Here is a 13,909-nt window from a genome sequence, read left to right as displayed (position 1 = left end):
AGATCGATTGTAGCGAATTGGAAAACTCATGGTGAATTTGCTTCCACTCCAAGGCGATGTCGAGGTATGAAGGGTGCTTGTACTGCCTTCCAAAGTGAAGAGGAGATGAACATGGCTGTGCATAGCTGTTGTTCTATGCCAACTTACCTACTCTTGCTGGTACCGTAGTGCTATATTGCGAATTTCGTGGACGAACAACTCTCTAGTTACTAGTGGCTAGTGAGCAACACTAACAGGTGAGATTTTTCAATTCGACAAAAAATGTTTTTGTTGAGAACTGACAGTGGTAGTCATTAGACTCAGTAGGTGTCTCTCTGCTGCTTCTTTCCCTTCATCGGTAGGGTTGTGCTTGAAGTAAAAATAAATAGAAAATGTGGAACAAAAATCTGATCATGTAGTTCGAATTTCAACTTCAAAGTATGTGTACATCAAATCACAAAAATTTCAAGGTGGTGCTGTGCATTGAAAAAGACTGGGAGCTGGCAGCAATGGAAAGGGTAGAAACGAAACCAGTAATGTAGAGTATTCATAAGGTAGAGGGAGCTGAAAACGGGAAAAGAGTAGTGAGCATTTCAGTTCGAAGTAGTGTCAATAGACAGCATTTATTTATTCATTTTATTCCAAGCAATACATGGCTGGGGTAGCCAATGATCACTTTGCGTGGTAATTGCAGGGTTTTTATAGCCAACCATGGCATTGTGCTGCATACGTTGTGAATATTGTGTGAATCTAATAATTGGCGGAGGGTAGTGATTAGGCAGAGCATTGTTACAATACAAGGTACTTTGTGAGCAGATAGAAATCAATATCACGGCATGGTTTAGACAGGAACCCATAAATGGCACGAAATTGCTAATCCAAAATTATTATAATTATTATCCCCTGAGTATGAGTAGTATTTTTTATTATGGTGTTCTCCTGTGTTTACATGCAGAGCCTTGACGTTGCTGGACGAGCGACAATATAAATTACTTCCTCCGTATACTAAAACTTCGTGACTTTTATTTGACAGCTCTGGAATTGATCCGTTTGACTCGGAATAACACTCGTGGCGTTGTCTAACCTGTTTACAAGCTATATACAAAGAAAAAGCAACTCAGACGGATGAGATTGAGTTTTTTCAGAGTCTTTGTCGCTCAGCTCATGTCATTGTCTCCTGACGACGCGGACTCCGCATCGCCAACAGTCGCCGCTTCCGCTCGCATTTTCGTTCAGATTCTTGTCACCTGTAGTGATGATCCGACTCTGGACTTTGGCTACTTCATCTCTAGAGCTGTGTACGAATCGGTGTCCACTATATTCAGTCGTTCCAACCCGCGACCTCCATTATGCCGTGAAATGAGTCGTACAAGCACACCCACACGCTTCGCATTTTCTTGCCAGGATAATCCTTCCAAGCATTCTACAATGGCTTCGAGGAGGTCCCTGCGATTCCCCTTGGCGACAAAGGAGACGTCTGACTGGAGAGAGGCGAAGAAAGCCAGGCCATCGACATTCTGATCCTGAGTCTGCGCTGGTTGCACGACGACTGAAATGTTTCATCTTGCCGTGCGAGCGAAACAAATCAGTATTCTATGTTCTCACGCTGCGTAGATCTATGGGGCCGCGCACCGCAAGTACGAGCCTGGCCACGAGTGCCGGGTGACTCCGTGTCCAGCCACGAGCTACACTTCGTCACTGTGTCAGTTTCGAGCAAGTAAGTGTTAGTTTTTTTCATTTGACTCTTGACGGTTTCTGTCGGCAACGTCCTCACACGCATGGCGTCCGTGGAGAATCTGTTCGGGATCAACCAAACTAACCTCGACATGGACGTGGGTTGTCGATGACAGCCTTTGGCGCCGTTCGTTGAGCAGGTTCTTGCTCAAAAACACCGTTAAAAAAAGTCACGAAGTTTTTGTATACGGAGGAAGTACATAAACATGTAGCTCATGATGTGGAATGACTGCCGTATCGCATTGCCAACGCAAACCCATCCTGTGTCAGTGCAGCCATTCAGCAACTTCAACTCCACGGACCAGATGCCGCTGCAGCTGAACACCATGCCGATGGAAAGCCAGGAGTTGATAGCGAAGCATTCTGGTCTGCACAGTACAAGGCAAAGAACAATTATGAATTATAACGCATTGTAATCCTTCCCACACTTCTTTGTAAAAACAAACAAACAGTGCCATTATCACAACACTTGATCAAGCATCTTGATGGAGGTATTTTCCATTGTCCTGGCCCCGCATCTGCACCAGGAAGACCATGTACACTTACACGTATCTTGTGTGTGTTCGGGCGTGTGTGTTTGTGTATTCGTCTGTGCACACGTGTGTGTGTGTGTGCGTGGGTCCTACGCACATGTGTATGGGTAGGAGGGTGTGTGTTTGTGTCGGGGGGGGGGGGGGGGTACATGCACATGTGTATGGATGTGCGCGCTGCACGCGCGTGTCTGTGGGATGGGGTGGGGGTGCACGCACATGTGTACATGTGTGTGCGCACTGATACAGCATGTGTGTATGTGTTCGTTGAACACATGGTGTCCTCCTGATCCCATAGTGATTTCATGTGCTTTGAAGTTGAAATTCGCAATACATGTACTGATGCTTGATTAGATTTTATGTTCCACATGTTATTTTATTTTACTTCAAGCACTTGTACTATTCAAGCACAACCCTAAGAATGAAGGAAAAGAAGCAGCAAAGACACCTACTGAGTCTAATGACTGCCACTGTCAGTTCTCAAACAAAAACAATTTTGTCAAATTGAAAAATCTCACCTGTTAGTGTTGCTCATTAGCCACTAGTGACTAGAGAGTAGTTCGTCCACGAAATTTGCAATATGCCACTACGGTATCAGCAAGAGTAGGTAAGTTGGCGTAGAACAACAGCTATGCACAGCCATGTTCATCTCCTCTTCATTTTGGAAGGCAGTACAAGCACCCTTCATACCTCGACATTGCCTTGGAGTGGAAGCAAATTCACCATGAGTTTTCCAATTCGCTACAATCGATCTCGGGGTGATGATCGTGTCTTCTTCATCACCACTGCAGCCTGGACAGCCTTCGGGAAGACATGTGTCACTCTCCTGCTCAACAGATTCCTACATCTAGATTTGGTTACCGTCAGGGAACGAAATAGAGCTGCAAAGCACCAAAGTAATTGTTTTCTTCCATTCAATTACACTGCTGAGCATGCACAGCATGGTGACAGCTAAGCAGTACGCACGTCATCAAGCCCAATTTCCAAATATGGAAGGTGTTATTTATGAAATTTGACACGGTTCCTCTTCTCTGATCGGCTCGAGACATAGCTCATCGGAATCAGTGCCCAATTCCCCTTCGGATAAGCCATACTTATTTTTGGCGTTCAGTTTCCCTTTAATAGTTCTCCCTTACCTTGGCCACGGTTGACATGCTGGCATGCGATTTTGATCAATGGTCACGTGTAGATCTACAGACGCATGTCATGCGTAGTGGTTGTCTACTGTCGAATATGGCTCATGCACAACTACATGTACATACAATGTAGTCTTTACTACAGTACTACAGGTACTATCACGACTACTCTTGCAATTAATTATTTCTCTGCCAAGACCTTTAAAACGAGTAACGCTAGTCTGGTACATGTAGCACAACAACCTTGCAATGTGTAGACGCAATTCAAATTGCGTTTACCCATTGCCCACTGATTATGCCCTCTGAAGTCATCTTATAATTATGTTCAGGCAACTGGATAACAAATCACAGCACAATCATTGTTGCACCATGAATGGCGCCTCGCACTCAAAATACAGAGTCCTTCCACAACAAAAGGAAAGGAAATTATACGATAGGAAGTGTTCACCGGTTTCTCAGCCGTGTATTGTTTGGAATAGGTTAACATGAATGTGGAGTCACAAATGGAAAAAAATAATGGTATTATATTCTGAAAAGGCTTCGGAACTTCAAGCCACATTTCGGTCATATACAAGGCAGCACATGGCACAGTTGCCGCAGCCGGATCAAGTACACGGCTGTAATCCATGTCAAATTCCCTGGCGATCAATGCAGGACGTAAACGGTTTTTTTCTTTAGTCCAAGGAATAGCTGGCGACAGGAATTCAGCATGGCGGCTCCTGGCTCTCCGTGCTTCAGTGGAGAATATTCATGCCGCTTTTAAGAAGCTGCCAGGCTGAAGCACGCATTGTGAACAACATGCACATTCATCACACATGTGTTGCAATGCTAATCCATACGTAGGCTGCGTCAGAATATTGTGAGAGTAGAAACTGGAGATACACCGGTACCCAACGCTGCAATTGTTGTTTTGCTAAAGGACACGGAGTAAGAATCACATTTTTTTGAAAGCAGTACTCACTGCAAAACGACCCAAAACATAGAAATACGTTCCACAGGCAGCGCTAGAAATGGACAGCAAAATCGGCCAATGTCAATTTCCTGCGATGGAATTGATCACATCTCGTTCTGCTTTGACAACAGACAGAACTGCATCAACGGCATTGTCAACGTGACCATCTGCAGCTGCCAGTAGTGCTCTTGATGATCGCTGACGTTCTGCACACGAGCACACAGAACAAGCCACGATCTGGAGCATATAAGTCGGAGATCTGCATGGACTTAAGATACGGGATAAAGCCCATCCAGCATATTTGTGTATACTGAAGAGCGTTTGACTACCGTACTGGCAATATATGTTGCCGCGTAACGCGTAACGCAGGGGGTGCGGCGTAACGCGCGACCAGGCTAGTGCGACAAATTTTTGTTGCGTTCGTAACGCGCGTCCAGCGGGGTGCGGCGATTTTTCATGGCAGTTTGCAAAAAATGATGCGGCAATAACAAAAAAATGATGCGGCAATAGCAAAAAAGTGATGCGGCAATAGCAAAAAAAGGACTGCGGCAATATAGAAACCTGTGTAACGGCTCCTGTGCGACTTTGCATGTAACGCCCTGCGTGCGGTAAACATGTGCCAATGTAACGCTTCATGGCCTCACTGCGACCATATATATTGCCAGTACGGTATATATATATATATGCACAAATTGATCACACACTGCGACCTCGCTGCATCAGCTCGAGCCGCGGTCACTATGGTAATGATGAAATTTTATCCCGCAGATGACAAGCAGCGGAGCCCGCAGTGGACCCCCCCCCCCCCTCCTTCCTTCCTTGATCAATTGAACGTAGCTGTTTGATGTGAACATCATGTAGCCACTGTAAATGGTGTTTTGGTAGCCTCTTGGAGCCAAACGGGAATTCAGAGGTGTGAACAAACACACAACAAAACGGCATCATGGGACAAATGATCATACTGAGAATAACAAAAAAATGTACAGTAAGACCTAGTGAAAGGCTAGCGACCTCTGTGTTTAGCGACCACCTGCTCTTAAGGGCCGTTTTTCCATGCACCGACAGTTCTACACATACATTGTGGGATCTTGTGCTAAAGATCACCTGACTTCAACGACCGATTTTGCTTGCACCGTGGGGTGGTCGCTTAAACCAGGTTTTACTGCATGTGAAAGTTGAAAGTAGCATCCTTACCGGCTTGTTGAGCACTGTCGTCCCACTGGCAGTCACTGTCCGTCGGTACTACGCTCAGAGGCGCGTCAGTCACGTGTACTTTCTCGAGTATACCCATGCCTTCTATCGTCAAAGCTGTATCATCCATTGCAAATGCCTGCTCCATGAAGTCGGTGGTATTCTGACTGCAAGCCAGGTCGGTGAAAGAGGAACAGGAACTTTGGACGCCAATGCTGCTGAGCCCGGTACCAGATGTCGCGCCGCCACGAGGAGCAAATTCCCTTGTCGGGATTGGCTCGCTCCTCTGTTCTTCATCTCTACCTGTGGCGCAACTGTTACTTTTCGCCGTCTTTAGCTTTGATGGTTGGCAATCATGGAGGTCGACGCTGTACCGGGGCCTTTTCTCACTGGAATCTTGGTCGCGTTGCCTTTCGAAACATCTCTCTTCTGCATGCAGTAGCTTATTCCGAGGAGCTCGTTTGCGTCCCGTTTCGTCGGCATGCAGATCGCGGAGGAGAAGGTTCGTGCAGCGCCGATCTTCGTTCAACTGACACTTGTCGCATGTGCAGTTTCGATACGGACAGTATCGCTTGTGTCCAGCGTACGGAGACACAACGTTATGGTTTCTGCACGGAGTGCACAGGCTGACAACCTTTTCTGGCGATGTGCTAGTACTTCCGTGCGCCCTTGCCTGCGAACATCGCGATGACTTCGGCATATTGCGGGTGACTTCTTTCTTGTCCCAGCGCTCTGGTGACACTGGGGTTTCTTCGTCCGAAAGCCTGGATGCTGCTTCCTCGTGAAAGAACCTTGCCGCCATCGTCTCCCAACTGCGACTAAACAATTTCTTCGTTCTAGAAGTTTTTATTGTAGAGCGAAATTTCATAGAGGGGAAGAAACGTTCTTTGAGGTTTTCACACTCCGGCGACGTCAACATTGACCAAAACATGTTCATGGAATTGGAATGCAGTAGATCTACTATGCGCATTTCGTAGCAGTGATATTGGACACGTGACTGAAAATATGACGACCGCCTAGCCTGCATATCTTGAACGTTTCGATCGTCTAGTCTGAGCAGTAGATTACCGAAATAATTTATCATGTCCGTTGCGCTAGCATGTTGTTGCCAGTGGTCATGGTGTTGGTATACCACTGTACTTTGTAGTGTGATCATCCACTACAAAATTTAGTACTTCCTCTGATCTGGTTCTGTTACAAACTAACTACTGTACATTGTAACTAATAATTACTTGCATGTTGCATCCTACATCTTGTGGACTCTACTCGTAGACACAAAGTTACTTGCATGTTGCATCCTACATCTCGTGGACTCTACTCGTAGACACAAAGTTACTTGCATGTTGCATGGATTCGATTGTGAAACTGATCCCATCTACACTTCACCTATGGTGACCTGTACTGACTGTGGTGGCGGATTGAAGATCACAATCGCCTGTTGCAACGGCTTTGCTACAACCCGCAATCTACCAAAGTAAAGGCAATTTTAAAATGAATTATGTAGACTCCCAGGTCGATCATGCCATGTAAATTCTCATGATCTACTACTTGGTCTATCTACACAGTGCGGTTGCGCTACGATGTAGATCTACTACATTTTGTAGTACATGACGTAGCTAGGTTGTAGAGAACACAAAAACTCTACCTACAATACTAGTACTAGTACACGTAGCTACTGTTGACTTCCTACACAAAATAATTAATTGCCATGCACGAGAGCCTGCCACTAGTTGCCAGTGACTTTGTTTCTTGTGTTCTTGTGTTCTTTTCGTGTTCTTGTGTTCATACATCCGTTCGTACATCCGAGTTACCACCGGCTATACAATTGTGTGGAGAAACACCGCCAGCACTGCAGCAGCGCTTAGGTAGTGTTACTGTAGTTACCCTCGTGCCAGGTCACCACCATGCCTGATTATAGAGGTTAAATCATCAGTTGAGATGCCTTGGCGAAGTTGCGGACTCGCCTCACAGTGCAGTGCTGCTCTAGCGACTCACGCTGCATACTTAGCTCCCATTAGCAATCCGCTGACACACACTGGTTACTTAGCGCCGAAAACCGAGAAAATCCGCCATGAAATCATTCGCATAACCTCTATGCCAGGGTGGCAGATGCAGTGCCTAACCGCGAGGGTAGGTGGTAAATCACACAGCCCCACGACTATCTGCTCATAACCAATGACAGACACGGGACAAGGGGGTGAACCTCGTTAGCTAGCTGCATCCATGTTACCCTCCCCCTGTTACAGTGCGTCTTGTGCACAGCTGATAACCCCACGACACTGTTCCACACTAGGCCTTGACGGATTATGCTAATATTTTCGTGAAATTATGCTTTTCGCATTGCTGAAAAAATTGCAGAATTATGCTATTTTTATGCTAAAAGTAATCATATTATGCCGCATTATGCTCACATATGCTGCTAATGTATAATGATGGTTCTGTGCAAAAGAACAGGGGAATTTTTTTGAAGAGGGCGTTTTACTGTAGTAGCAAAAGTTCAACGGCGTCCACGCACCGTCCGACCTACATGTACATGTACATGTAGCTACGACTGTCACTGATTGTAGTGGACTGGACATGTTATCAAGGGAGTCGTAAAACTACGACTTTCTGGTGGATCTACTTGTACTTGTACTTGTAGAACATGTACAACTGTATGGAATTTGATGTGAACAGGCGGATTTGTCCAATTATGCGATTCGTATGCAATTTGCCTCGAATTATGCGACTATTCGATTTTGGTAGGAATTATGCGAAAAATTATGCTAGCATAATCCGTCAAGGCCTATTCCACACTGTACTACTAGTACTAGGAAACGGATAGACTGGTCACCCCCTTGACCGGGAGTTTTATTCCTGTCCGACTCAGGACTGATGAGCTGGGATCTGATTATGAATACGGACAATCTGACCAATCTCATGAGGATCGCGGTACAGAGCGTGCGAACATCAAAGATGCCTCTTCGAACAGGCAGTGAACATGTTTCATAAAAAAGGGTAAGGATTTCATGTGATCACAATGCATGACATGCACAACAATAATAATTATTCTAGAACCTGAGTGCATCAAATCGAAAATCAAATCGGTGATACCAAGACTCGCAAGAGTGAAACTAATAATAAGCTCCCAGCTTGTATACTCTTGGTGATGCTGATCACCATTGTCATTGATAACGTTCAGTACAATAGACAATCGATCGGTACTAGACTACCGGTACTACTAGTATTGCATTAATTTTAGTATTTTTTGGGTGGGCTTGGAGGCTTGGGGCTTGGGGGCAGGAGTTGCATTGCATTTTGTTTCAAAAAGTAATGCAACACGACGTGTCCTGTTCTGGCTAATTTTGCCACCTCATCCCATATCAGTCGGCGTCGAATGATACGAAACTAATAATTGAAGTATGCTACTGGACAACTACCCACTGCACTAGTATTACTTGTACTTCCGGCTCGGGTACAGACTCGGACTCGGAGTCGGAGCCATAATTATCATCACGACGTCATTAGTGTAGATCACCATACCGCGTACCGGTATGCCATGATCACGCAGATGCGAGTTTCTCTTCATACAGTCTGTAGATCTACCGCTAGAGCTAAGTGACCACCTGACTGACGAACAAGCTGGTAGGGCCATGGACGTCTGGACGTACATGCGTGCGTGTAGCGTGGAAGGCCAAGAGTCAAGACTCAAGACGAGAGAACCACCAACCAGTTCCTGGACTTACAAAGTTAGTTACAGTTACAGCTGCAGCCTACAGACTCAGTACAGGGATGAGCGGGTGCAGCGCAGCGGAAGGAAGACATGGCCATCATGGGTGTCACAGCTTTGGTCAAAGGCTGGCATTTGGTCACCACGCGTGGAATCTTCAGTGTTCGAAAAGCCAGATCTTCGAACGTTCCATGGCCACCGAAAGGATGCATAGATACACGTTTCTAACGGTGAGCAAGAAGAGAGGAGGGAAGCTCCTGAGAGAAAAGGGAAAATAAAATGGCGTAGAAATTGTTCGGAGTGGGAGCTAGTGTCCAAAGCACCGTCAATGTAGGCTGTTTGACCTGCAACGTCCAAAGAAAAGTGGAGCGGGCGAAGGTTGCGCACGTCGACCGGTTGCATGGCCACTTGGCGGCCGTCGGGCAAATCCTGGAAGGAGAAATTTTCCCAGAGCTGTCGAAATGGCGACTTGGAACGCGTGGAAGAGCTGCTCTCAACTATGGATGATAGCGAGGTGAGAAACATCGTCAAAATACTGCACGTAGAGTACAGTTCTAACTGGTTTTAGTTGTCATGTAGGCAATGATAGGTTCAGACCATTCTACTTCTACTTGTGTGCCCAGTCCCCTTTCCCTTTGGAACAATGTTGAAATCGCCGGGTCACAGACTCAGTCCACCAGCATGACGGATGGCCCTGGGGCTGACACGACGGAAAGATTGGGTCAAAGACTCAACTACTAATACTTCACAATGCTCCCCGTCATCCAGAGTGGATCAAGCTACTGCAAATGTAGATCTACATGTATATTGTACATGTAGCTGTGACAGGAACTTGCTAATAACGACACTAAGAACTAATCATTTGACTAGGTAATACTTTCCTACTTCCTGCTTTGTACACCCCTTGTGCTCTGCCCATCACTGGCATTTGAGCACTATAGCAGGTTACCGGGGCACTCCGGCTTCATTTTCGACGCCGAGTTTTCGATGCCGGGACGAAGGTTGGTGAAAGAGAAGACCCCTTCAACAAGAACGAGTCTCCAGAAGCGACCGAGTCGAGCAGGAAGACGACTTGAATTTCGCCGAGTGAGCGCTGATGACGTAATGAGGGATTAGCTTGCCAGTGGAAATGTATCTGCGCACATACATTTCACATACTTTTTGGCCAATTTTCATCGAAGAGGAGGTTGTTTTCTATGTTCTCTCAACGTCGTGAGCGATCCCGTCTTCTATACCCTTCCAGGTACCCTGAAGGTCCTCCGGAGGAGAAATTATCTCCTGCAAAGCATTGTTGATCCGCTAAATTCGTCTCGAGACATATCCACCCAGTGCAGTGCTGATAAATGTAGAATGTTGAACCCGTGATAATTGTTGACGATGGAGAGAGAGAGGTTGATAGCCGCTGTCGCAGGGAAAGTGATGCTGCTGGAAGTAACAACGGGGAGCTTGTTAGCATCACATGAGCATCCAGACTTCAAAGCAGCTTGACGGAATCGGGGAGTACTGACTATTTGTCTCGCCCTCAGTGTAGTGAATTTTATGACCAGAAAATTATTCGATCAGGATTCCTTCTACAAGATGTGTAGTACAGGTGATTTCTGAACTTGACGATATGGAGACCGACCAGTAGACCTACCAACGTGTACCTGCAGGAAATTCACCCAAGGCTATTTCTATCCTCTTCAGTGGCTGTTATTTTTTAGTAAAAATATGTTCACTTCTCTCAACATACTCCTGCATGGCAGCAAGAAGGTGCGCTACGGAATTCAACGCCACAATCTTCGCCCAGCTGTAGATAAAGCATGGTCAAGTCATGGCAGTACATATACTTGAAACAGATGAGAAATTGAAGTTCATTTGTGATGGGAAGTTTGACAGCCCCAGTGACCGAGTTTTAAGCATTGTCTTTTGCCGTGGCACAAATTGCTGAAGAATCCGAAATGGTCTAGGAATTATGCACATGGATACTACCAAAAATAATGGTGGCATGAACCATTGACTGTTGTGGAATGGGACAGCTCACGGAGAATACTGGAATAGCTCAAGTATCTCTAGGTGATTGTAAATCCTGTTCTGGCTGATAGCTTTGGCCTGCTGCGCCCGTCCATGTACAATGATGGGAACATGCATATCTGTTTTCTACATAATATTATTTGCCGGCTACTGTACTGTGGTATTACAGTTGCAGGTCCCCTATATAGAAATATGTTCAACCCCAAGTTACTCTATGTCCACGAACAATTTCACTGTATTTGAAATAATTTTGTTTGATACCCTGAGAACTCTGAAACTTTGCAGCACTGTGGACTATATGTGGATACAACATTTACAGAAGGAAAAGTGGAATAATTTCTAACAAATTGTTCAAATGATTATAGCACTGAATTGTTGAGATTGTGAGCACACTCCAATCAGCACTCTACATATTTATAAGCGGTGGCAATCGTTAGGAATAGGTCGTGAGTTGTCAGAGTGCTCTAGTATATAAGAGAATGTTTTGTTTGTCTAATCGACGCCTCGTTTGAAGCCAGAGTTGTTTGAACGTGTTTCAGTCGACTTGATTCTAGACAGTAGTCGAAGGAGTACTATGAAGTATACACCAGACGTAGTCCGTAAGGTATCTCGTGAGAATTCTGTCGGTACACATCAGGTATCAGCTTGCAAAGATGGCTCCTCTCTGTTTCTTGAAAGCCTGTATAGTTGGACTGTGGCTCCAGTGATTCCCTTCTCAGAGCAGATACCATACCCAATACCGTCAGTGCATATAGGACAGACCTGTGTGCACAACAGAAATGGTGGAGAGAAACCTCTCAGCTCATGAATACATCAGTGAAGTTTGAACTGCCGTTGTTTGTGGCCTTCAGTATAAACCTATCGACTATACGAATAATGTGCCAAAAAATCTCTATAACTACAGCTGGGGCCATGGAATTATAAAGCATCTAACTTAGGGAACTGCCAATTCTGGTCTGAGTTGCGTTCGAGGCCTGCAATTCATGATGGCTATCGTATGTTGCATTGACCAGAGATCATATAAAACTTCCAAATGCCACATTGAAACACGCACCACTTTCGAGTACTTTGGTATCCCCCACCAAATGGGCATTCGTTCCTGGGGTGGCAGGCGTCACCATTCGTTATGCCTGGGTCAGATTTCATTGACCCCAACTGTCATAAAGAATCAATTTTGTTGTATTTGGGCAACCATTTCTCTACAAACGCTCTATTTGGAAAATTGATTTTTTTTATAAAATTCGTGTCCAAATTCCACATCTACCCAAATCGGAATACTTGATCACGTATTCAGTACTACACGGAATGTGTAAAAAAAACGCCAGGGAATAGGAATTTGCTAACGAGAACTCCAGGCCAGGGTACTAGCATACAAACAAAACAAGATAAAAACTCACCAGTATACTTGTAGTAATTCATGTCGGTGTAATATTCACGATAAGCAACGAGGCACCCTCCGATTTCGTCAAGCTGCTTTGAAGTCTGGTTGTTCAGGTGATACAAACGGGCTCCCCGTTGTTACAGTCGACCTACCCTTATAACGATATTTGCGTCAGACCGAGAAATATTGTTATAAGGGTAATATTGTTATAGGGGTAACTGGTTCATTTCATACACATACGTCATAATACATGGATTTTGTTCATTTTTTACGCTCTTCATAGCATCAAAAACTGTCGTACATGCACATTATGTACATAGCAAGGTGCCCACTGGTGCCCCCATTGCATTTCGTCATGTCCCAGCGACTTATCAAGTGAAGCTTACCCTACCTGGATAGTGGGCTCTACATAATCCCTGCTAGATATTGTTATAAAATGGAAAATGTCGATTGGTCAGCCCATTTTATATCGTTATAGAGGTAATATCGTTATAGCAATATTGTTATAGAGGTAAGGCATTGTATGCACAAGTCAATGGAGTGATTTGGTTTGGCAGAAAAATATCGTTATAAGGGTAATATCGTTATAGAGGTTATCGTTATAAGGGTAGGTCGACTGTACTTCCAGCAGCTTCACTCTCTCTGCGACAGCGGCTATCAGCCTCTCTCTCCATCGTCGACAATTATCACAGATTCAACATTCTAGATTAAATTTTTTTATCAGCACTGCACTGGGTGAATATGTCTCGAGACGAATTTAGCGGATCAACAACGCTACGCTGGAGATAAATTCTCCTCTGTAGGACCTTCAGGGTACCTGGAAGGGTATAGAAGACAGGATCGCTCACGACGTTGGGAGAACATAGAAAACAACCTCCTCTTCGATTGAAAATTGGCCAAAAAGTATGTGAAATGTATGTGCGCAGGTGCATTTCCATTGGCAAGCTAATCCCTCATTACGTCATCAGCGCTCGCTCGGCGAAATTCAAAAGTCATCTTCCTGCTCGACTCGATCGCTTCTGGAGACTCGTTCTTGTTCGAGGGGTCTTCTCTTTCACCTACCTTCGTCTTGGCATCGAAAACTCGGCATCGAAAATGAAGCCGGAGTGCCCCTTTAAGACTGCCTCTGTGTTGACTACATGTTTCCAACGTCACGAACAAGGACAACTCGACCCATAAAACGCATGCAATGCCACGTTCTGACCACAGCTACAGACAGTACAGTAGAGGTGCAGCGCATCCAGGTGGACTGTAGGCACTACATGCACTGCATGCATACTTGCC

The 13,909-nt window shown here is 45.3% G+C and overlaps 2 protein-coding genes across 2 annotated transcripts in view; one reads left to right on the top strand and one right to left on the bottom strand.

Annotated features, from left to right (window-relative positions):
• Positions 1-3,765: 3,765 nt before the first annotated feature.
• On the bottom strand, positions 3,766-6,443 carry LOC135823167 (uncharacterized). The gene is made up of 2 exons (XM_065336008.1): positions 5,526-6,443; positions 3,766-4,537 (listed from the first exon to the last, which is right to left on the bottom strand). The coding sequence occupies exons 1-2, from the start codon at positions 6,439-6,441 to the stop codon at positions 4,413-4,415; spliced, it is 1,041 nt and encodes a 346-aa protein (XP_065192080.1). The 5' UTR covers positions 6,442-6,443; the 3' UTR covers positions 3,766-4,412.
• Positions 6,444-9,417: 2,974 nt separating this feature from the next.
• The window catches only part of LOC135823865 (uncharacterized), a 26,084-nt gene continuing 21,592 nt past the window's right edge, over positions 9,418-13,909 (top strand). The window contains exon 1 of the mRNA XM_065336723.1: positions 9,418-9,745. Within this exon, the coding sequence (XP_065192795.1) occupies positions 9,632-9,745 (114 nt within the window). The 5' untranslated portion in view covers positions 9,418-9,631. The remainder of the gene's footprint in view (positions 9,746-13,909) is intronic.

Source organism: Sycon ciliatum, chromosome 8, assembly GCF_964019385.1.
Source record: "Sycon ciliatum chromosome 8, ocSycCili1.1, whole genome shotgun sequence".
Lineage (NCBI taxonomy): Eukaryota > Metazoa > Porifera > Calcarea > Leucosolenida > Sycettidae > Sycon > Sycon ciliatum.
This window is presented reverse-complemented; position numbering and strand designations above follow the sequence as displayed.

Coding starts and splice junctions, on each gene's coding strand:
- LOC135823167 (XM_065336008.1), bottom strand. CDS start 6,441: ATGTTGACGTCGCCGGAGTGTGAAAACCTCAAAGAACGTTTCTTCCCC. Junction 4,538..5,525: donor CGACAGTGCTCAACAAGCCG/GTAAGGATGCTA, acceptor GCTCGTGTGCAG/AACGTCAGCGATCATCAAGA.